We start from the raw sequence: 24,527 nt of genomic DNA, 5'->3' as shown, positions 1-24,527 counted from the left end.
ACCATATGCCGAACACGTTTCTGAACAGCTTTAGTTGCTACTTCGAATACAGTGGGATGAGTCATTCATTTTATGTTGGGTAGACCCAGATAGCCTAATAGGCAGCGAATAGTGATTTCTGAAAAGCAACACAAATATCTCCATATAAATCACACATTTCAAATAATATAATTTGGATAAATTGAATTTTTTTCAGGGGTGCTACTCTTTTTTGACGTGAAATATATCTCCATTTATCCATTTTTAACGGTTTTTATAATTGCCCAGGGCTAATAAAAATAAGTTTTGACTGGACATGAGGGCTAGATCCTAAGTCCAAATACACCTGGGGAGAGAGGCAGGGCCTTAGGCTTTTTGCATGTGTGGTTTCTGTTTTTTCAAATCATTGTCCATGAATGATTCACAGCCTACAGGGCCCCAGAGGGACCTCCAGGCTCTAGATGGCATTCTTAGACACCAGGGCTTTCAGTTCAAGGAGCAGACTAGCGACAACTTGCAGGCGGCAACAGTGAGCAGCGTCTCCCTGGGAAGCTGGGCTGATGTCTTTTCTTTGCCGTCTGGATCTCACATCTTTCGGCTGTGCCCTGTCGCAGGAGGGCAAGCTGTATGGACCGTATGGGTGGTTCTCAAACTTTTGGGGTCTCAGGATTCTTACATGCCTAACAACTATCGAGGACCCTAAATAGCTGATTTGTGTAGGTCACATCTGTTGGTATCTACTGCAGTAGAAGCGAAAGCTGAGAAATGTTTAAAATATTTACTCATTCATCTAAAATAATAATAAACTCACTACATGTTAACATAAATAACATACTTTCCAACAAAAGATAACTGTATTTTCCAAAACAAAACTGAGAAGGCAGATACTGCTCTACTTTTGTAACTTTTTTTTTTTGAGACGGAGTCTCACTCTGTCACCTGGGCTAGAATGCCATGGTGTCAGCCTAGCTCACTGCAACCTCAAACTTTTGGGCTCAAGCGATCCTCCTGCCTCAGCCTCCTTAGTAATTGGTACTACAGGTACGCACCACCACGCCCGGCTTGTTTTTCTATTTTTAGTAGAGACGGGGTGTTGCTCTTGCTCAGGCTGCTCTGAACTCCTGAGCTCAAGCGATTTCTCCCACCTTGGCCTCCCAGAGTGCTAGGATTACAGGTGTGAGCCACCACGCCTGGCCTGTAACTCTCTTTTAATATCTGGGTTAATAGAAGACAGATTTTCAGAAGAAGGGGCAGGCCTTCGAATGACAGCGACACAAGATGGCAGCCACCACAGGCTCAGGAGTCAAAGTCCCTCGCAATTTCTGACTGTTGGAAGAACTCAAAGAAGGCCAGAAAGGAGTAGGAGATGGCACAGTCAGCTGCAGTCTAGAAGATGAGATGGACAGGGATGATAATTGGGCCTCCAGGAACACTTTATGAAAACCGAATATACAGCCTTAAAATAGAATGTGGACCTAAATACCCAGAAGCACCCCCCTTTGTAAGATTTGTAACAAAAATTAATGTGAATGGAGTTAATAGTTCTAATGGAGTGCTGGATCCAAGAGCCATAGCAGTGCTAGCAAAATGGCAGAATTCATATAGCATCAAAGTTGTCCTGCAAGAGCTTCGGTGCCTAATGATGTCTAAAGAAAATATGAAACTCCCTCAGCCACCTGAAGGACAATGTCACAGCAATTAATCAAAAAGAAAAACCACAGGCCCTTCCCCTTCCCCCCATTCGATTTAAGTAGTCTTCATTTTCCACAGTAAATTTTCTAGATACGTCTTGTAGACCTCAAAGTACTGGAAAGGAAGCTCCCATTCAAAGGCAATTTATCTTAAGATACTGCAAATGATACTAATTTTTTGTCCATTTGAAATATATAAGTTGTGCTATAAAAAAAAAATGAAAGGCAGATTTTCATGTCTGCTTCTGCATTCAATGTGTTGAGATATCACAGGTTATGCAGCCTTTGGGAAACTCCACTGTTCTGTTGATTATTGAGAGAATGAAAGTGAAAAAGGCGAATAACATCTTAGTATTATTATGAAAATAGTTTTGACTTCACAGGACTTCTTGAAAAGGTCTTGGGAACCCCCAGGACTTCCTGGCCATGCCTCAACAGGACTCCTGTGACCCCTGAATCCGATTAGGTTCAGTCAGTGGGAGCCCCAGCAAGAAACTGTGATGAGGGAAGAGTGTCATCAGAACTATTTGTTCTCCCAGCTCCATCCTTGTGGGGACTGCTTACACTGCAGCTAGCTGTGTCTCTTGAAAACAGAGTAAAGGTTTCTCTCAGGTGACTTCTATGGATCCCAGTTACTTCTCCCCTCTTCCTTTTGGGCCTAGGGGTAGAAACAGGTCTTGTGTTATCTATATTCTGTGCACACCTTTGTAAATAACACTCCTGAATACATCCTAATTTTATACCACCACAAATAAATGAAACAAAAAATTCAATAAACACAGCCTTCCTGTATACCAGTGGTTCTAAGTGAGCTGGACTCAAAGTGATGCTGGAACGTCAGCATTAGTATTACCTGGGAATTTATTAGAATGCAAATTCTTGGACCCTACTCCAGACTGACTAAGAAATTTTCGGGATGGGGCCCAGCAGCAGCGGTCTGTTTCAACAAGCCCTTCAGTATGCGTCCCTGCCAAATCTCACGTTGAAACTTAATCCCCGATGTGGCAATGTTGAAAGGTGGGGCTATTGAGAGGTGACTGAATCACAACGGCTCTGCCCCCATGAATGGATTGATGAGTTAATGGATTAATTAATGGATTACCATGGGAGGGGAACTGGAGACTTTATATTATAGAGGAACAGAGACCTGAGCTAGCATGTTAGTAGGTCAGCATGCTTGCCCCCTCGCATGGGACGTCCTATGCCTTCTCAGGACTCTGTAAGGGCCCCATCAGTAATAAGGCTCTCACTAGATGTGGCCCCTTGACCTTGCACTCCTGAGCTTGCAGAACTGTTAGAAATGAATTTCTTTTCTGTATAAATTACCCGGTTTTAGGTCTTCTCTTAGGAGAAACAGAAAACGAATAAGACATAGACCAATTTTGTGGAAACACTTAGGCATGGAGAGGATAAGTACTTGGGTCTAAGGCCACACAGTAAGTGGCAGAGCCAAGTTCCAAAAGACAATCTGGCACCAGCACCTGTGCTCCTAACCACCACACAATGAGGCCCCACAACAGCAACAGGGGTGTTCTGGAGGGACTCAGCCTTCTTGGCAACAGTTGGTGGGGAGTCCCTCCTGCCAAGCTAGGATGATCCCCTGCACTGTTTCCCACACTCGAGGGATGAAGCTCCCTCCAGGGAAGAGCTGGGATGAGTCATCCTCATTCAGAGATTAGATAGGCTTTTCTGAACCTAGTGAGTAGAAGACTCAAGGGACTTTCCAGTAAGCCTGTGAGTCACCGAGCCCAGGGACATAGTTCTGGGGTTCTACTCTACACTTCAGTGTGCTGGCCCAGGCTTGAATTACACGAAATAGTCCTGGCTCTTCTCCCTCCATGCCTTTGACCTTGTGTTTTAGGTTGACTTTTCGCTTCACATTATTTTAAAATTAAAGTAAAAAAGTTAAATGTAAAAAATTAAAAGTCTCAACTTTTAAAATACAAACCATACATTTTATTTATTTATTTGTTTTATTTCAATAGATTAAGGGGGTCCAAGTGTTTTTTGGAAAACATACACATTGAAAGATTTATTTCCAACCTATCGATGAAGGATTTGATCCATGTTTCAGGGACAGTTCTGGGAAAACTCCTTCCAAATTACTTTAGCACAACAAAAAATCATTTGTTTCTGCATTAAGTGAACCAATTTCTCCCTCATACAGTCATGCAGTTGTTCAAAGTTGCTCAATAGAGCAAGTTTCTCTGCCATTTGCTAAATCTATGTGAAACCATTTTATGAATAAACAGTGAAAAATGTGTGTAAATCAATAAACTTACAAATATTTTAATTAATGGTCAAATAGTCTGGGGCAGCTTTCTCCCAGTCAGTACACAGAAACATCTCAGGGGTATGTGGGCAAGGAAGACTTTTTTGGGTTTAGTATCTAGAAAGTTCCCTTCTGTATGGACTCCTGCCTGAAACAGGTCTGCCCCAAGGCCCCTGAGGTCAGTGGGCCCCTTCCACATCAGCTCCTCTCTCCTTCACACAACTTCTCTCAGTCTTACTTTTACACCTCTGGGTGCAAAATCCTCCAGAGTAGCGAGAAAGTGAATGGCTGAGTAACAAGATTTGACAGAAATGGACGGAATTAGAAATAATTAAAATCCATAAATTAAGCATACCATAATTGTTGTCACAAAACATGATGGGACAAGTAAAATGAAAATAAAAGTTCAAGAAAATGAAATGGGCCGGGTGCGGTGGCTCACGCCTATAATCCTAGCACTCTGGGAGGCCGAGGCGGGTGGATCGCTCCAGGTCAGGAGTTCGAGACCAGCCTGAGCAAGAGCGAGACCCCGTCTCTACTAAAAATAGAAAGAAATAATCTGGCCAACTAAAAATATATATAGAAAAAAATTAGCCGGGCATGGTGGTGCATGCCTGTAGTCCCAGCTACTCCAGAGGCTGAGGCAGTAGGATTGCTTAAGCCCAGGAGTTTGAGGTTGCTGTGAGCTAGGCTGACGCCACGGCACTCACTCTAGCCCGGACAACAGAGCGAGACTCTGTCTCAAAAAAAAAAAGAAAATGAAATGATGTAAAGCTTCCTATTAAAAAAGCCTTATTTGCATTTTTAAAAAAATGGATGATGGAGGTTATCAAAGCAGTAGATTCTGTTGGATACATTTTCAAAAGCTGATGTAACATTTTAAAGTCAGTTTTTACAGTATGCCAGAAAATGCATCCTTTTCAACTATTTCAATTTATGAAAAACTGTAGATTTTTCAACTTGAAAGTGTACAGGGGGATACAGAGTTTCTAAAACTACTTTTGAGGCTGGGCATGGTGGTTCATGCCTATAATTGTAATACTTGGTGGAGGCCGAGGTGAGATGACTAGAGGCCAGGAGTTTGAGACCAGCCTCAGCAACATAGTGAGACTTGTCTCTATAAAAAATAAAACAAACTGTCTGGGTGTGGTGGTGCGCACCTGTAGTCCCAGCTACTCAGGAGGCTGAGGCAGGAGGACCTCTTGAGCCCAGGAGTACAAGGTTACAGTGAGCCATGATGATGCCACCGTACTCTAGCCTGGGCAAAAGAGTGAGACCCTATCTCAAAAAACAAAACAAAACAAAAAACACTTTTGAGGGTATGCAAACAAAAAAGTTTGAAGATCACTTGTTTAGTTATCTGTTTAATGGCTGACCACCATAGCACTATGACTGCCAACGTTCTAGAAACTGGGGGCAAGTGAGTGTGGGGACTTGGATATGACTGAGCAACCAAGCCCACAGGAAGCTTCTGTGGCCTGGGAGGTGGCCCCCCACAGCGATAACCCCACCTGAGGTAAACACCCTGCCAATCTGTTTGCCCTCCTGACCATGAGTCTCCACGCTTCCTGGGCTTTCTGTGCAGCTCTCTGACAAAAAGCAGGAGTTGGGTATGATGAACACTAGGTAAGATAGAAAGTACTGATCTAATTCAAATTTTTGAAGAACTAATATTCCTTTTACTATATCCTGTCACAAGTACCTGTGCTGACTTATCGTTTGTATATACATGATTTTCATCTAGCTTTCTGAAACGTTTAAGAATCACAGCTACTTCCTGCTGCATTCTCCAAACTCCCTAGGCCGCCAGGGATCTCAGAAAAGAACGTTTGTCCTTCTTGGAATAGCTAAAAAATGTTGCGCTTAAGAAAACCAAAGTACGACACACACATATACACACAACAAAAACCCCAACAAAACTCAAAGAATAATAGCAACTCCTCCCTAATACACTGACAAAGATCTGTAACAATCATCATACCATACCTAAAGGGAAATATCTGTTGACTATTTCTTTTGACAAGACTTTTGTGCAACATCTTTAAAGAAAGGTAGTATGTGTAAACATGTTTACATGGATACAGAGAACTGAACGCTATCCTTCCATTTTAAGCTTTGTTTTCTTTCACTTCCTATAATATAGACTGTATCTATTTGCAATTCATATTGTGTGTTTCTTTTCGAGCAGAAAAATTTTTATACATCTGCATTGTGAATTAAATCTAAATCCTCTTTAATACAGCATGGGGGGAAAAAAGATTTACCAGTGGCAGTTTAGTTTCAGCTATTTTATATAGGAATCCAAAAGCATCAAATTTCCTTGTACTCTGGGAACAATATATAGCATGAACAAAAGGTTATAGAGGAAAGAAAATGTAATTGATTCTGAAGAGCGTGAACATCTGCAAAGAATGCATTGTAAGAGAAAATGATCTCTGAGGGTCCTACTTATGATGAAACGGTTTCTTGTTACCCACATAAGAGAAACGGCCCCTTCTGCCTTACACACCCCTCTTAAAGTCCAATCCCTAAGCAGAATGAGACTGCAGATGCTTGAGGTTATTTTTAAGACATGCAAACAAACAGAAATACAATAGAAGACTTCCCCAAACCAAATTTTTCCTGTGGGATGAGCTGATGAACTTAGAGAAAAAGTCAGAAAAATGATACTATGATCAAAATTCTGTCATTAAATGTAGCGTAACTGTGGCCAAGTCAGTTGAACTCTCTGAGCCTCAAGTTCCTCAACTTTGACATGGGAGGGTTGGACAGACAAGGGTCTTTTATGATGTTGTCTAGGATTATAAGATTAACAGAGTACTTTTTCTTCTAGAAGTCTCTTGAGTCTCAGACTTTCCTTTTGAGATGGAAAGAACAAAAATTCTAACACAACTGATTTAAGAACATCAACATTTATTTAACATGATAAAAAAGAAATGAGATATGAACATTTGCATTTAAACAATAGTAAGTAGCCTTTAATACATTACATGTGCTCATTGTATAATATATACACAATGAACATAATTACATTTATACACAAACTAAGTACTGGATTTAAAAACCTGCTTATTGCTGTACACATCTATTCCAATGAAGTATAAGCCCAGTACTTCAAAATACCTACACTTTTAATTGTTTTTAAGAAAAGATAAGCGGTAACATTTGTTTTGAAGCTGACAAGAGTGTGGCAATAACTGCTGACATTGCAATCTGACTCTGAGAAAGAATTATAGCAGAAAACAGGACATACTTCAATTAGCAATAAAATGGCACATTTTAAATATATATATAAAATTTTTACAAATCAAGTGTGAAACAAAGTACTGCAGAAGCCAAAATGGGAGGGGGAGGGAAAAAAAAGCAAAACAAGCTTCATTGGAAATAATAACTAACTTTATGTATTGAAAAGCAGAAAGAAATAGAAATTCACTTAGACTTCAGGAATATCAAAATCTGGAAATCAGCAACTAAGTAAGCTGTGGCTATAGACTGCACATTAAAAAGCACCTTTACTTATGTGCTCTGAAATCATAGCAGCAAGCTGGTGTCAGAATAATAACCTTGAGATTACGGAGTGTACATATGGGCCATTAAAGCTGTTTTGGAATAAACATTTTCCAGAAGTGATAAAATGATGCTCTGTGGCCAAAAGCATCAGAACTATGAATTTCATAGATTTAAAATATACTGTACAATATCTTCTTACATTGCCGAAGGTCCGTATCTTTAGCTTTGAATGGTTTCAACAGAAGTCAGTATAGCTGAAAAATAAGAGTGGGGAAATTACTGTGAGACCTGTGAAGTTAATGAATTACCATTTCCCAAAGCAACTAAAGGTGACACTCCATAACAACAGAACTGACAGGCATGGCCATGAAAATCCTGAAACATAATACAATCAAAGAACATTTTCCCTTCATTTCCATAAGCTTAATTCACAAAGCAAAGAAACACAATGCAATTAAATAGCAATTCAGAATCAAAAATGTACCCAAACTTGTGGTTGATTCCAAAAGACTAACAAATGAATAAAGATTTGCATAACTTCACTAAAATCTGTGATAATATATTGAGCTGCCCACATAGCACTGTCATTTGTAAAGCTTTCCTAAGTCCTGACAAAACTCAGTACCTAAAGATGACATATGCACAATGGCAATATGTAAAATAACACAAGTTTGTGTGCCACTAGATGTTTGTGGTGGCTGTATGCAAGAAGACTGGAAAATATCTGGCAGTAACTATACCTCACTACAGTATGTAATGCTACTGGCTCTTGGAACATAAATAAAACAAAATAAAATCCAGTAATAACTAAGGAACCTGGAAATGTCTTATACTTGAGTTTTAACTCTGAACATCCTTTAGTACCAGAATGGTCTGTGTACAATGAGTCATAACCACTTTATTGAACCAAAAAATAATATGAATGGCTCTTAATGTACCCTTCTCCACTAATTTAGACAGAGGCCATCTATTAACTCTTTGTACAGGAGAAATCAAATTGAGTGTAATGTTTATTTTTCCTATGTCTGGTGTTATTTCTGTCACCTGTAGCAACTGTCACTCCTGAACATACTAAGTCAAAAGTTTAAACGTATGTGCATCGGAGGCAAGACACACAAGGACGACTGAAACAAACGGGTTGTATGTCACTCCACAGTAGTGCTTCAGTCCTGCACAGTCACCAACTGACAAAAAACAAAAGCCTCTTCTAGGTTCCAGTGGGACACAATCTCCAATAAAAGTTACAAATGTGACCACATAAATCTTTCTGGCTTAAAAAAAAAAAAAAAAAAAAAAAAAGAATACAGATTATAGCTGCCACAAAAGGGTGTGAAAGGAAGTAGACTCTAGAAAATAAGCACTCGTGGATAAACCTAGTCAAGTTAATGTTTGTATGCATTTATTTTGAGAAACTAAAAGTCAAAGAAGGCTTTTCTTGAGACAGGGTCTTGCTCTGTTGCCCTGGCTAGAGCACAGTGGTGTCATTGTAGCTCACAGCAACCTCAAATTCCTGGGCTCAAGCAATCCTCCCACCTCAGCCTTCCAACTAGCTGGGACTATAGCCTGTGCCACTGCCCTCATAGCTTTTTATAAAGAGTTAAAAGAGAAAAAAAAAGAGAAAAAAAAAAGAAAAAAAATGTGTATCTATAAGTACAAAATTATAGGTAAAAATTAGCGATTGTCTATAAAGTTTATTTATTTATTTTGAGAGAGAGTCTTGCTCTGCTGCCCTGGGTAGAGTGCAGTGGCTTCATCATAGTTCACTGCAACCTCAAATTTGTGGGCTCAAGCAAAGCTCCTGTCTCAGCCTCCCAAGTAGCTGGCACTATAGGCATGCACCACCATGCCTGGCTAATTTTTTCTCTTTTTTGTAGAGACAAGGTCTTGTTCTTGCTCAGGGCATGCCTCGAACTCTTGACTTAAAGCTATCCTCCTGCCTCAGACTCCCAGAGTGTTAGGATTACAGGCGTCAGCCACTGCGCCTGGTCCTATAAAGTTTACTTTTATTTATTTATTTATTTATTTATTTTTTGAGACAGAGTCTCGCTCTGTTGCCCGGGCTGCAGTGAGTGCAGTGGCATCAGCCTAGCTCACAGCAACCTCCAACTCCTGGGCTCAAGCAATCCTTCTGCCTCAGCTTCCCGAGTAGCTGGGACTACAGGCAAGCGCCACCATGCTCGGCTAATTTTTCTATGTATATTTTTAGTTGTTTGGCTAATTTCTTTCTATTTTTAGTAGAGACGGGGTCTCACTCTTGCTCGGGATGTTCTTGAACTCCCGGCCTTGAGTGATTCTCCGGCCTCGGCCTCCTAGAGTGCTAGGATTACAGGCATCAGTCACCGTGCTCGGCCCTATAAAGTTTACTTTTATTTTTAATGATGGGGTCCAGCTATGTTGTCCAGGCTGGAGTGCAGTGGCACTATCATAGCTCACTGCATCCTCAAACTCCTGGGCTCAAGTGATCCTTCCACTGCAGCCTCCTGAATATATGCCACCATTTCAGGCTTGTCTATAAAGTTTAAAAGTAAAAACTCAGGAAACTATTCTTAGTTCTAAATCTGTGATTTAAGGACCATTGTTCAAGAAAGGCTTCCTACTTCTCCCTGTCCCCTCTGTGGCTTTTTAAAATTAGTAGCTACTCCCTGACTTCAAAAAATTCAATTTAGAAATAATTTCTAATAGATCTTAAAGACTTCAATAGTCCATCAAGTTGGCTATACCACAGACAGTTCTTTGTCCTTTAAAAAAAATGAACAAATTCCCAGTGAGGTAGACATGTCACACTAACTGTAAAAAACATTACACAATCAACATGTAACGACTTAACCAGAATTCTCAGATCCCACTATGGAAAGGAACATTAAGTAGAAGCACAGCTGCAAAACACGGCGAGGCTTGTCTTGGCACAGGCCATACCCTCCAAGTTTTCCTTGAGCCACCGTTTTTAATGGATGATGAAATAAGAGACAGACAAAATGCTGTCACGTAGGAAATCATTGGAAGGGCCAACGCTGGAAATCTGAGTTAGTGCCATGCTTCGAAGACATGCCCTACTTGTTCTGCCAACTTTCCTTACGTACAGTCCAGAATTAATCCCGGTTTTGATTCATTACACCAACGGATGAATAAGATTCAAGTAAAAAGCTCTAACAGTAAAGCACAAATGCAAAGGGAAATGACGTACTTCTTCTGAGACTACACACACATGAAATGTGATCCTTCTGTGAGCTGCGGCTGAGTGGACGGAACTGGTGATGCCGAGGACTCAGGAGACGGGGAAAGACTTTTCACTAAAACACACCAAGAAAATGTGAGAAGATAAAAATCGTGAAAACACATTTGGAGAAGTAAATCCTGATGCTGTGATCCCACAACAATCAAAACATGTATTGGGAAGAAAGTAATAGCTGTGTTTGGTTCTGCTGTGATTTTCTGTGTGGTTTTTTTTTTTTTTTTTTTCCATTTTTTTAAGACAGAGTCTCACACTGTTGCCTGGGCTAGAGTGCCATGGCGTCAGCCTAGCTCACAGCAACCTCAAACTCCTGGGCTCAAGCAATCCTCCTGCCTCAGCCTCCCAAGTAGCTGGGACTACGGGCATGCACCACCATGCCCGGCTAATTTTTTCTATATATATTTTTAGCTGGCCATATAATTTCTTTCTATTTTTAATATAGACGGGGTCTCGGTCTTACTCAGGCTGGTCTCAAACTCCTCCCACCTTGGCCTCCCAGAGTGTTAGGATTGCAGGTGTGAGCCACCGCGCCCAGCCTCTGTCGTGATTTTCTAATCTGGTATCTGACTATTCAGTATCAAATGTCTCCTGAACACTGTTTAGAAATTCTTTTCTTTTTTTCGATTTGAGGTTAATTTTCAGTTGTTTATCAGTGCGTTCCTGCTGGATCTTTTCTAGTTCCATGCAGCTTAATGCTACAGATGACTTAAATGTTGTGGGTTTAATACTACCACACCATTTTGTACAATAATCAATAGTAGCCACTGACAAAAAAAAACAAGAGAGAACTCCTCTGCCTGCTGCCTTATAAATGATAGAGGCAAAGCAAAAGGCAGTCCTTAGTATTTGTTATAAGGAAACACGGCTGATTATATAAATTTGCATATTTTATGTGTATAAGATACAGGAAATGGCTTGTCTAGAACCCCACGCTCTTCCAAAGAACTGTCCTGAATAACTGAATTTCATTGTTCTTACTTGTCTGCAAAAGGGCAGGAGCTGGGGGTGGGGGGGGTGCGGTTACTAGAAATGGTTTTTGCCTACTGACTACAAGAAGCAAAGCTGATAACCTGTACTAATGGTGTGATCCCCCAGCCCTACCTCCCAAAAATCATAAAGAAAGGAAAAAAAAAAAAAAAAAAGCAGTATCTGTGAAGAGTTTGAAAAAATATGAGAGAATAGCAAAGAATATTTTTTAGTATGTTACAAAAATGATTTTCTACTATTAAAGAAATAGCCAGATTTGGATTATACTGTAGGGGCTGGAATAAACACATCCATTCTGTATGTTAGATATTAAATCCTCAACAGCTCCCAAAGTGGTAGGTTTGTGAATGTTCTGGAAATCTAGCCCCCAAAACAGATAAATTTCCCAAGTACTAACCTTCTTACTAGAAAAAGTGTTCTGTATGTGTTACAGTTAAAAGCAAAAACCCAAACCCAAACCGATGAGCTGATCCCCACGCCAGAGCGGACTCTGCGGCAGGGTTGCACCCGCCCCCCAGTCCAGTTGCTTCCTCCCAACGTGCACATGGAAAGGCAAAAGTTGACAATCTGCAGTCAAGGTACTTAAGTGGCTCCAGTGTTAGAATTTCCACATGGAAAATAAGTTTAGAAGTTCAGAGGAAGCACCAGTGAGAAAATTTTGGAATATGTAATATCTACCTGCCATTGTTTGACTTCCTCTAGAAACCTCAGGAGTTGATTCATAAGAAGTAACAGTTTCTTCCTGTTCGGGAACATTGTCCTTTATATTTTCTTCAAGGTGACCTTCTGGTTTATGATTTGTGATCTGTGTCTCCTCTTGAGGGCTAATGAAAATAGATTGATATTTAAACTTTGTTATTATAGAATGGAATGTAATTAATTTCTGCTTCCAATTTTTTGTTAAAAAATTTATCTTTGTTTTTTTTCTCTCTTTTCCTTTTTTTTTTTTTTTTTGTTTTTTGTTTTTTGAGACAGTGTCTGGCTCTGTTGCCCGGGCTAGAGTGCTGTGGCGTCGGACTAGCTCACAGCAACCTCAAACTCCTGGGCTCAAGCAATCCTTCTGCTTTAGCCTCCTGAGTAGCTGGGACTACAGCCATGCGCCACCATGCCCAGCTCCTTAACCATACAGAAAAGATACCATCATGTATATTTAACAACTGCTAACATTTTGGTTGCAATTAATCCCTTTTCTTCTTTTTGCTCTTTGTTATGAAAATTTCAAACAAAAAAATGAGAACAAATAATAAATCTGTACACCCCGCTTTAATAACTACCTACACTTTTGTTAATCTTGCTTCATCTAAACCCGCAGTCCCACTCCCTGATCTATTTTAAGGCAGATTCCAGACACGAGACGGGAGTCTTGCTATGTTTTCCAGGCTGATCTTGAACTCTTTGGCTAAAGCAATCCTCTTGCCTCAGCCTGCTCTGAGTAGGTGAAACTACAGAGGTGCGCCACTGCACCTGGCTCTGGCATGTATTTTTACTCCTTTAATGCCACCAAATATTCGGTTGGTGTTCAAATTTTCCTAATTGTCTTATAATGTCATTTTAGAATTGTATGAATCAGGATCTAAACAAGGTCCATGTATTACCTGACAAGTGTCTTAAAGTCAACTTTAATCTAAAACAAACTGCCCCCCATCCCTTTTATTTTTGGCCATTTTTATATGTGAAAGAACGTGGTTTATCTGTTCTACAGTTTACCACATTCTGGATTTTGATGATTGTATCCTCATATTTATTATAAAGTAATATGATTTTGAGGCTCGTTCAGATTTAGGGTTAGGGGGAAGCAAGTAATACTTCATTAGGTGGGTGTCACTTACTATTGCATTAATAGATTGCTTCTTTCTGTCATGTTAAAAATGATCAGTAAGTTCTGGGGTTATAAGCTTGATTCATTCGTCATAAAGTTTCCTGTCAGATTTTCACTTAACAGCTTTAGTGGCTACTGAGGTATATTGTTCAAATCTGTATTTCATTAGGATTGGCAAAGCAATGACATTCTACGTCTCTCACACTTGAAATTCTAAAAAAGAAAATAGTTACCTCAAACTATTTGGTTATAGTTGGTTTGGGGGAAAAGCAAGACAAATATTTGCTCTTTCCCTTTATGTACCAGGTTTTGCAATTAAAAGTTGATTTCTTCCTCATCAAATTCTTCATTAAAAAATATAATAAATTAAAAAAAAATCTATTCCCTAGCATCTTTCACAGTGGACAACAAAATTAGTTTTTGTTGTTGTATCATTATGAACTCAATGATTTTTAATATACTAGATGTGTTTCAATCTGTGCCTATTAATATAAAAGTTCAGCAGAGAGTTTTCTTATCAGACATTTCAAATTCAATCTTGCTATTCACTGAAGAAATAAAGGCATTCTTAGTAATATTAAATCACAGCATTTCTCTTTTCTAGCATAGATGATTTATTTATTCAGGGTGAAATTGAGGATATATGCTTAAAAAGGCTGGATAAGAAGCACAGCTAAAACATAAAAACAAATCACCGTGCTTTCTGGACTCTTCATCAGGCGATGTAGATTATGATCGATGTCCATTATTACACAGCTGTCCCTTGGTATCTGTGGAACATTGGTTTCAAGACCTCCCACAGATTATAAAACCTGCAGATGCTCAGGTCCCCTAGATAAAATGGTGTGGTGCAGTTGGCCTCCACATCCGTGGATGTGGAACCGCAGATGCACGGCCCTGGACACAGACGGCCAACTGCGGGCAATGCTCAGGTGCTTATTTAGTTACAGCTTACGTGCCTTTTGTTTTTTTTTTTTTTTTTTTTGAGACAGAGACTCACTCTGTTGCGTGGGCTACAGTGCCATGGCATCAGCCTAGCTCACAGCAACCTTAAACTCCTGGGCTCAAGTGATCCTCCTGCCTCAGCCTCCCGAGTAGCTGGGACTACAGGCATGCGCCACCATGCCCGGCTAATTTTTCTATATATATTTTTAGCTGCCTCTATAATTTCTTTCTATTTTTAGTAGAGATGGGGTCTCGCTCTTGCTCAGGCTGGTCTCGAACTCCTGAGCTCAAACAATCTGCCCCCCTCGGCCTCCCAGAGTGCTAGGATTACCGGCGTGAGCCACTGCGCCTGGCCCCTTTTGGTATTTTTTAAAAAGGTATCATTTACAGAATACTAACCACAGTGTTAAGTGCTATGCATGTATTTTCTTATTTAATCCTCATAACACACTTGTGAGATAGATACTATTATTATTCCCATTTTTATAAGTGAGGGACCTGCAGTTTCCCAAGATTATATAACTTGCTCAGGATCCCACAGCTCCTAAGTAACTAAGCTGGGACTGGAATCCACACTTTTTGACTCTGACGTTCACCATTTTTAAGCAGTTATACAGTTTTGCGAACGATTTCTACATATTACCTGTGTGCAACATCCTCAGGCATTTGTTCTTTGTTCTCTTCTTTATCCATCGCTTCCTCGGAATTTACTCCATTTGGCTCAGGTTTGAAAACCATTTCATAAAAAACACTTTCAGTTTTTTTACACTATAGGATAAAAAGAAAAGTTTTCTTTTCAAAGAATTCTTATTACATTTAATATTCATTAGTAAATCTAAAATGATTCCAAAATAAAGTTTATTAAAAAATTATACTGTCAAATATTAAATGATGATAAATTCAGATTCAAGTATATTAAAAATATTAACATTCTTTATCATTAGGATACAAAAAGTTATTTGTCCAAAGAGAGGATGCACACTGATAAGACCTAGCTGTTGCGATAAAAGATTCCTTAAGTGAGTTAACAGTAATTTATTCTAGCCTTGACTGATTATGTTTTACATTTTCAATTAGTACATTATTTATTTATTTATTTTTTGAGACAGAGTCTCACTCTGTTGCCCAGGCTAGAGTGCCGTAGCGTCAGCCTAGCTCACAGCAACCTCAAACTCCTGGGCTCAAGCAATCCTTCTGCCTTAGCCTCCCGAGTAGCTGAGACTACAGGCATGTGCCACCATGCCCGGCTAATTTTTTCTATATATATTTTTAGTTGGCCAGAGAATTTCTTTTTATTTTTAGTAGAGATGGGGTCTCGCTCTTGCTCAGGCTGGTCTCGAACTCCTGAGCTCAAATGATCCACCCGCCTCGGCCTCCCAGAGTGCTAGGATTATAGGCGTGAGCCACCGCGCCCGGCTGAATACATTATTTTGATGTGGCTGAATACATCAATCAAATTAAAAGAAACCTACCATTTCATTTAGATCTATGGCCTCTGTGACTGAAATAAACGTTTTATTTTCAACCTTACCACTAGATCTTAAATATCTGTCCTAAAATAATCTCCCTACCTCTTTGCTGAAATCCGTATTTTGGGGTTCAGCTTCTTTTAGTCGAACACTTTCTGCTGCAGGAGGTTCATGGTCTGGCTTTACATCGTTTTCACTAACGACAGTGTCCAGTTCCTTAATATTATCATCCCTCCTCCGAGTCTGCCCAAAGAAATACGCAGCATTTTTAGATTTACAGTGTGCATGCATGTATATTTTATAGATAGTACCTGTTAATTTAAAAAAATTTTTTAAAAAACCTAGCTCTCCACTCACAAAGTTTTCTTACGAAATTCAACAAAGGAAATATGTGTGTGTGTGTATATATATCAACATATATGTATTTTACACATTTTTCTCATCTCTTTTTAAAAAATCATCCATTTTGAAATTTGCAGAATGTGCCATTAGTCAACTGTTGCTTTGTTTAATCTCCATTAGCAATGACTGCTCTCGACTGGATGGAGGAGGGAGGTGTATTAGGACAGGGAAACACTTTCAGCTGATGCATCCAGTTTATACCATTACAGATAAACTCTAAGATACTACTAGGTGACAACTGTCTACCAACAGTGATAGACCAGACAGAAGCTACTGAAAAGGCTGGCTAGACCGCTATGTAATGGGGGCAATGAACACACACAAAGAAAACAACATGATGTCATTTTATAAGGCTGAAGGTGAGATGGGATGGATAGTAGACTTGAAACTTTTCTTTAGCAGCTCTCTCCTGCTACAATTCAGGTCATGTTAAATTAGGACACATTTTATTGGGAGGGGAATTGGGGACTACCTTGGTAATCTGTATGACATTTTACATTTGTTGAAAATATTAAATACTTATTTTCTTAGTGTCTCTGTGTGGGAGAGAGGGCAGGTTGTATTATCACCTTACAATAGAAGAGATTAAGTCTGCAACTGGTGCAAAGGCATCCAACAAGTACTTTAGTCTTTTGAGCCCAGGATTATTTCCATTTTACTTAGCTGTCTTAGCTTATTATCATAAGAATTAAAGAATACAAAATAACTATCCATATTTGTAGCCCTTGTAAGAACCATCAGTCATGTATACCAACTCCATGATGCTAGAATTCATGTGATATTAGATTTGCACACAAGAATGGTCAAAAGCAACTGATATACCTGATTAACCCTGAATGGAGTCTCCCTTAAATTTGAAGGACTTTGTAAGGGTGACTGGTCTGAAGCACCAATAACATTTAAACCTTTTTTCTTTTCCCTTAGGCATGCTTGCTGATGTCTCCTTATTCTCTCCATTTGCTCTTCCACCGTCATCCTAGGTCGAGTACTTTCAGCCAAACAGAGCTGTTCCACTGCACTTCTTGGTCTTTCCTTTAATTCAAAGATAAACACATGAACACATAAATGTAGACTAGCTTGTGAAAAGTACCATGCAATAAAAAGTGTGGTAAAGTGGAGGTTTTGAATGTGACTCAGATAACACCAGAAAGGCAAATCAAATTAAATTATTTTATCCTTAACTGGGAATTGGTGATGCATGGTCAAGGATGGAAAGAAAGTGAAAGGGAGAAGATATATAAGGGAGGAAAGAGAGACAAGGAACAGAGAGAAGGAATTTTCTTGGATTAAAAAATAAAAACAAGAAAAGGGGATACTAGCTTTGGTATAAGCCTACCCCATGGTTCTTAAACAGGAAACTGCATGGAACTCAAACTAGGAGATCTGTTGAGATTTTTTTGCCAAGAAAGAAGGAAAAAAATGAATAGGAAAAAAAAAAAAAAAAAAAAAAAAAAAAACTAGGAGAAAAGGGGGAATCATAGTATGTAAATATGAGAGATTTCTTTTATTTTTTAATTTTTATTGCTTTGGAGATAGAGTCTCGCTCTGTTGCTAGACTCCAGGCTAGAGTGCAGTGGTGTCATCATAGCTCACTGCAACCTTAAACTCCTGGGCTCAAGCCATCCTCTTGCCTCAGCCTACCGAGTAGCTGGGACCACAGGCCCACACCACCATGCCCAGCTAATTTTTCTATTTTTTGTAGAGATGGGGTCTCACTCCTGCTCAGGCTTGTCTTGAACTCCTGAGTTAAAGCGATTCTCCCGCCTTGGCCTCCCAGAATGCAAGGATTACAAGCTGTGAGCCACTGTGCCCGGCCCAGAGATTTCTTTTATTTTAATGAAAATGTAATATTTTAAGTCACACATTTGCTGTGAAAAGACTGTAGAAGAAACACCATTAGATATTTTATGATCAGTAATAAAACTATGAAAATATTTATTTTCTATGAATCAGATTGTCATTTGATAACTTTTATATATGTGCATATATGTATACATATATATGTGTATAGTTGACCCTTTATGGTTTTTTAACTGTGAGTGTTCATTTGTATGTGGATTTTTTTCCAGTAAGAGTTACACCAGTGTGCCTGCCTCTCCCACCTCCCCTTTTGCTCCTGCCACCCTGAGACAGCAAGACAAACCCCTCCTTTTCCTCCTCCTCCTCAGCCTACTTGACATGACAAGGATAAAGACCTTTATGATGATCCCTCCACTTAATGAATAGTAAATATATTCTCTTCCTTATGATTTAAAAAATTTTTATTTTTTTAAGAACCAAGAGATAAAAGCAAGACCTTACGATTTTCTCAGTAACATTTTTTTCTCTAGCTTACTTTATTGTAAAGAATATAGTATATAATACACACAACATACAAAATGTGTGTTAACTTCTGTTATCAGTAAGGCTTTTGGCCCATGGGAGGCTATTAATAGTTAAGATTTGGGGGAGTCAAAAGTTATACTCATAGTTTCCACTGCACATGGGGTCTGCAACCCTAACTCCTGTATTTGTCAAGGGTCAACTCCTTCAAATTCCTGGCCTCAGGTGATCCTCCCACCTTGACCTCCCAGAGTGTTAGGACTACAGGTGTGAATCACCGTGCCTGGCCAAGAGTCAGCTCTCTCTATACATCTGGCTCATTTTTATGGTTTTCCCAACATGTTTCTACTTAATTTTATAGAAACTGAAAGGTTTAAAAATATTAGTCATATTAAATAACCAATTCTTACTTCTCACTTTCTTCCTAAAGTTGTAAAAACAGTATTGGCGTAAGAACTAAAATAGTACTTCAAGCATTAGTCAGAAGCAAATTTTAGCTTATTTGATACAATATAAATTTTAAAGATCAAACATATTCTAGAATCCATAAAATAGAATCCATAGGCTTCTTTGTGTCCTCTGGTTTGGGTTGGCAGGAACCAATCGAGATGGTAATAGGCATTGCTAGAGTTTTTGACAGTCCAGGGCAGAGATAAGTATTTCTGTGACCAAGCAGTATGTCTGGTTAACTGCTAAGATCTTTTTCTCTCCATTGCAGTCTGAAAAACGGCTGTGGGCTAGGATGTTTTTGTCCTATTTTTGTCTTCGACTATTTTCTACAATACAGAATGAACACCTCTAAGAGCTCAAATGGAAACTAAAAGGAAAAGGAAAAGCCATAATATACAGAACTGATGATGACCTTCATTTATTTGCAAAATAAAACACATCTATGTTGCAAAACACAAACAACAACAAAAAAACCCCAAAAAACTAAAAAACAAAACAAACAAACAAACAAAAAGTAAATTCTACACGCTGACAGGGAAGTTGACTACTTTAGCACCCCTTTTCTGTCATTTTTAGTAACAACAAATGTGTGTTTTTCCCAAAGTACTTTTATGCTTATGCAAAAATGTTGTTGCACTGCAACTTCCTTTTTCAAGTTACCACATTGTACACACCTCCTTTATTCTTTTTAAAGGCTGTATATTATTAATTTTTAGGTTTTTTTCCCCCAATATGATAACTGGAAAAGAATACCTCATTGGGGTTGTGGTTAGCATTTTAAAACTTACTATTGCGGCTGAGCAATGTTCTATATATTTATAAATTATTGTTATATTATTTTCCATTTAAAAAATGTTCAAGATTTATAGATGTTCCTCATCTATTAGGATACTTGTCTGTTACATGCATTGCAAGTATTTTCTTCTGGCACTGGTATCACATAAAGTCCTTTCCTGTATCAAGATATATTACTATGGTCTCCTATACTTTTTTCTCTGGTATTTGGTTATGTAAAAGTCTTACTTTTAATATTTAAGATAGTGGTAGAATAATATGAATCAACTAAGATCTTCCTGCTTGATCTCAATATGTTTTTTTTTTTAGTCTTTTTTCTGTTGATTTATTTTAGCATGACAATTTCCAAAGAAAACACCCTTTCAATCTGTAAAAATCGCCTCTCTGAACAAACAATAGTATTCCAGTGTCATGACCACTAATGTTAATTCTCATACAGCTATTCATTATTTTTATTCCACAATAATTATTTTTATAGGTTTTTATAATTTTTACTAATTGAAAAAACTTACAATTCTTATCTATGAATTTGTCAGATATTTTTGGCATATACTTTGTACCTGTACTTTTTATTTTCTCTTTTTTTACATGCATGCTTGTTCAGTACACCTGTAGCTGTAATCTTCCAAAAACAGCCATGCATCTTATCATTTGTAGTACCTTTCAGCCTTTTCTTATTGCTTAAGATTATCTCATAATAAATAGATACAGCATTTATGAAGATGAAAACTTTTTTGCAGCCCCCAATTCTAGAGGATACTTGGGGAAAGGGAGTTAAGTATCTCACCATATTCCCAAGAACAGTATTAAACTGGTTTAGAGTCAGTTTGAATTAAATGAATTTCAGATGAAAATGTGAAATACAGGATTTATTCCTCAGTCCCAATTCACATTTCTCAGGGTAACCGGAGTTTTGGCAAACTCCAAACCTACCATAGATAAAAGGCCCTGCAAATTCAGGCTAACCAGGAGAGCCATTAACTTTTGGGTGGCCACAGGACATATCTATCACCCTCATCCAGGAGATTCTTAGATGTGTCAAGGGATGTAGTACAGGGCAGCATTCAGAGAGGAGATTCTACAAACTGTAGACCAAGACCCCATGTCAAGGCGGATCAAAAGAAATCTCAATTAGGTATTGACTAGGTCTGTCCTCTGAGGTGCTAAATCTCTAAATGAAATTTTAAGAAGCACTAAGGTTACTGAGTTTTAGTTAGAGTACTAAGAAGAATTTTGATAAAATACTAAAAATGGAAACATACAAGAAAGCAATAAATAGGTCTAAGAATCTTTCTAGAAGTTAAGTTAAATACCGTTCTTAGGTCCATCATCTTCTTAGTTTTCCTTAAGGTCACATATGAGGCTATTGTCGAAGATTCAGGAGTCGGTGATTTTGTTCTTGGCGGGACTACTCCAACAGGAAAGTGTGAACCTAAAAATTAAAACAGCAGTAAGTTCTACAAAATATCTCTTACACAACATTGCTTTCTTTTGACATGCTTAATTTCTGATGCTTTTAAAATCAGAAAGCAAATTTATTTACAAACAGCCATAAGTCAATCAATGACACTATCAGAAAAATTTAGGGTTACATTTAGAAATAAAGTGCTATAGATTAACAGATGACATTAAAAAATTATTTATAAAATGACTTCTTTTATTACACTGGTACAGTTCTACCATCATCCTAAACAGTTTAATCCACTGACATATTACAAATTATAAAAGTTATGGCCCAGAATGATTAAATGATTGTCCTAAATGTCTTTAATTTCGGTTTGGTTTTATACTTTTTCTTTTTGAGATGGGGGTCTTACTATGTTGCCCAGGCTGGTCTTAAACTTCTGGACTCCAAGAGTCTTCCTGCCTTAGCCTCCCGAGTAGCTAGAATAACAGGTGTGTACCACTATACCCACCTATGACTGTTTTTCTTGAATCACACCACATTGCCTCAACAAAGTAGCCACTAACAATGTTAACAATAGTTAACCATAAGTAATCATTTTCACTTTCTCTCTTGTATTTTGAAAAATCTCTTAAAATGAACACATACCACTTTTATAGTTAGAAAACATTAATACAACAAACATGTAATTTAACATATATGCATTTACATCGCAGTCAACATGTATAAGCAGAATCTATATACTATCATCCACTGAAAACACTAGTAAAAACAAATTACTAAAATCTCAATGGTTTTGATTTAAAAAAAAAAAAAAAGCCTCACTCTTTTTGGGTTCACTTAAAGTTACAAAGAAAAAACCTCTTATTATGCTAGGTAGTGGCCCATTTTTAAGACTCCTTACCTTAAGTCATGCGGCACATAATAAATGACACCGTAATTGATTAGTCAGTGTACTTCAGGTAATTTATATAGGAGACTATAAGTTAAAACAAAACCCAAACTTTTTCTTTAAAACCCATTCCAGAATCTGCCTACATAAACCCCAAACTTTTTTTAAATTATATTTTTTTATTTTTTATTTAAGGCTAGTCAAGTGAAACAGTGGGAGTGCAGAAGGAACAAAGGAATCTGTAACTGGTTGTGACCAATTAGTTATTAACACCACTGCACTTGGACCAGCCAACCCCAAACTTTTAAAAGAGGCAAAACTTCCAGGCCAGGTGTGGTAGCTCACGCCTGTAATCTTAGCACTCTGGGAGGCAGAATTGGGAAGATCACTTGAGCTTAGCCTGAGTAAGAGTGAGACCCTGTCTCTATTAAAAATAGAAAAATTAGCTGGGGGTGGTGGCCCATGCCTGTACTCCCAGCTACTTGGGAGGCTGAGGCAGGAAGACCGTTTGAGCCCAGGAGTTTGAGAGTGCAGTGAGTTGTGATGACACCAAAGCACTTTAGCCCGCGTGACAGAGCAAGACTCTGTCTCAAAAAAAAAAAAAAAAAAAAAAAAACAACAAAAAAAGGCAAAACTTCCAGAAAGAATTCAAAACACATTAGAGAGCATATTTCAGATGATGTATTTATTATGAGTAAATAAATACATGTAATGATAGAACAAATGATGGTTTATCTACTTTCACTATTTTCAAGTCAATTAAATTTCTATTATGAATTAAAATCACTTTACATAACTTATTAAATCATTTTTAAATTTTATAAACCTGACCAGTCACATTTATCCCACATCTATCATAGAGCATTATGATTGTGTAGAAACCAGAAGAAAAAATGGAACAGCACATGCAAAATCAAAGAACAAAACACTTCTTATTTACTATATGTGTTAAAAACTTGCACTTAAGAAGAGGCTACAACTAAAATGCCCACAAGGATTAAAAATGTTACCTGTGTGATAAATGGCAACTCTTTCTCCATATCCTGTCTGAGAGGCACAGGCGTTGCTAAGCTCCTATAGATCAGTGCTTGTTGCCAAATGGGCAGTCTGGCTACATCTGCTGAGGTTTTTTTTTTTTTTTTTAAAAGAGATAGTGTCTTGCTATGTTGCCCAGGCTGTATGTAGGATGGCCCCAAAGTCCTGGGCTCAAGTGATCCTCCTGCCTCAGCTTCCTGAGTAGCTGGGACTACAGGCACACACTACAATGCCCAGTTAATTTTTCTATTTTGTTAGTAGAGATAGGGTCTTGCTCTTGCTCAGGCTGGAAATATTTGCTTTACCTCTGCATAAATATGTACACATCCTTTTTTTGCTGAATCATTTGACAGTTGCAGATATTTTTCTCCTAAGTGTTTCAGAATTCATATACGATGTTCTCCTACATAACAATACCGTGATCACACTATTAGCTAACATTTAGAACATGTTTAAATTTCTACAATTGTCCCACTTTAGAGCTTTATCTTTTATTTTAAACTATTGTCCAATCAAGTTTCAAGCACTGCACTGTATGTAGCTTTTTCTATCTTTTTCATCTAGGTTTTTTCTTTTTAAGACAGAGAGTCTCACTCTATCCTTAGGCTATGCCGTGGCATCAGCCTAGCTCACAGCAACCTCAAACTCCTGGGCCAAGCAATCCTCCTGCCTCAGCCTCCGGAGTAGCTAGGACTACAGGCATGCGCCACCATGCCCAGCTAATTTTTTCTATTTTTAGTAGAGACAGGGTCTTGTTCTTACTCAGGCTGGTCTTGAATTTCTGGTCAGAAATTCTAGCCAGCAATCCTCCCGCCTTGGCCTCCCAGAGTGCTAGGATTACAGGTGTGAACCCCGGCACCCGGCCACCTACCGTTTTCTTTATGATACTGATTTCTTAAAGAATCATCAGCATTAAAAAAAACAAATCAGAGTACACCTAGTTAAGAAAAAGTATTATTTCAGAATTTACTTTATGGAAATTGTGTCAAAATTTGTTTTAGCCATTAATTTCTTTTAATTTTATTTTTTTTTTATTTTTATTTTTTTTTTTTTGAGACAGAGTCTCACTCTGTTGCCCAGGCTAGAGTGAGTGCCGTGGCGTCAGCCTAGCTCACAGCAACCTCAAACTCCTGGGCTCAGGCGATCCTCCTGCCTCAGCCTCCCGAGTAGCTGGGACTACAGGCATGCGCCACCATGCCCGGCTAATTTTTTCTGTATAGATTTTTAGTTGTCCATATAATTTCTTTCTATTTTTAGTAGAGATGGGGTCTCGCTCTTGCTCAGGCTGGTCTCGAACTCCTGAGCTCAAACGATCCGCCCAC

General features: G+C 38.5%; 1 protein-coding gene and 1 pseudogene across 8 annotated transcripts in view; one reads left to right on the top strand and one right to left on the bottom strand.

The window, feature by feature from the left end:
* The first annotated feature begins 1,257 nt into the window (after positions 1-1,257).
* LOC138397020 (ubiquitin-conjugating enzyme E2 variant 1 pseudogene) lies at positions 1,258-1,681 on the top strand (annotated as a pseudogene).
* A 5,157-nt stretch (positions 1,682-6,838) lies between these two features.
* Positions 6,839-24,527, bottom strand: part of PLEKHA5 (pleckstrin homology domain containing A5) — a 230,602-nt gene continuing 212,913 nt past the window's right edge. For 4 of the 8 annotated variants that reach the window (XR_011235770.1, XM_069491517.1, XM_069491519.1 and 1 more), the window contains 7 exons: positions 21,187-21,305; positions 17,129-17,338; positions 16,007-16,147; positions 15,079-15,203; positions 12,350-12,495; positions 10,637-10,742; positions 6,839-7,706 (listed from right to left, as the gene is read on the bottom strand). Coding sequence is in view for 7 of the 8 variants with exons in the window: in XM_069491517.1 (XP_069347618.1) it covers positions 10,648-10,742; positions 12,350-12,495; positions 15,079-15,203; positions 16,007-16,147; positions 17,129-17,338; positions 21,187-21,305 (836 nt within the window). In the remaining variant the exon portion in view is untranslated. The remainder of the gene's footprint in view (positions 7,707-10,636; positions 10,743-12,349; positions 12,496-15,078; positions 15,204-16,006; positions 16,148-17,128; positions 17,339-21,186; positions 21,306-24,527) is intronic. The other 4 variants (XM_069491514.1, XM_069491516.1, XM_069491515.1 and 1 more) reach the window with 2 other exon arrangements.

This window comes from Eulemur rufifrons, chromosome 16 (assembly GCF_041146395.1).
Source record: "Eulemur rufifrons isolate Redbay chromosome 16, OSU_ERuf_1, whole genome shotgun sequence".
Lineage (NCBI taxonomy): Eukaryota > Metazoa > Chordata > Mammalia > Primates > Lemuridae > Eulemur > Eulemur rufifrons.
This window is presented reverse-complemented; position numbering and strand designations above follow the sequence as displayed.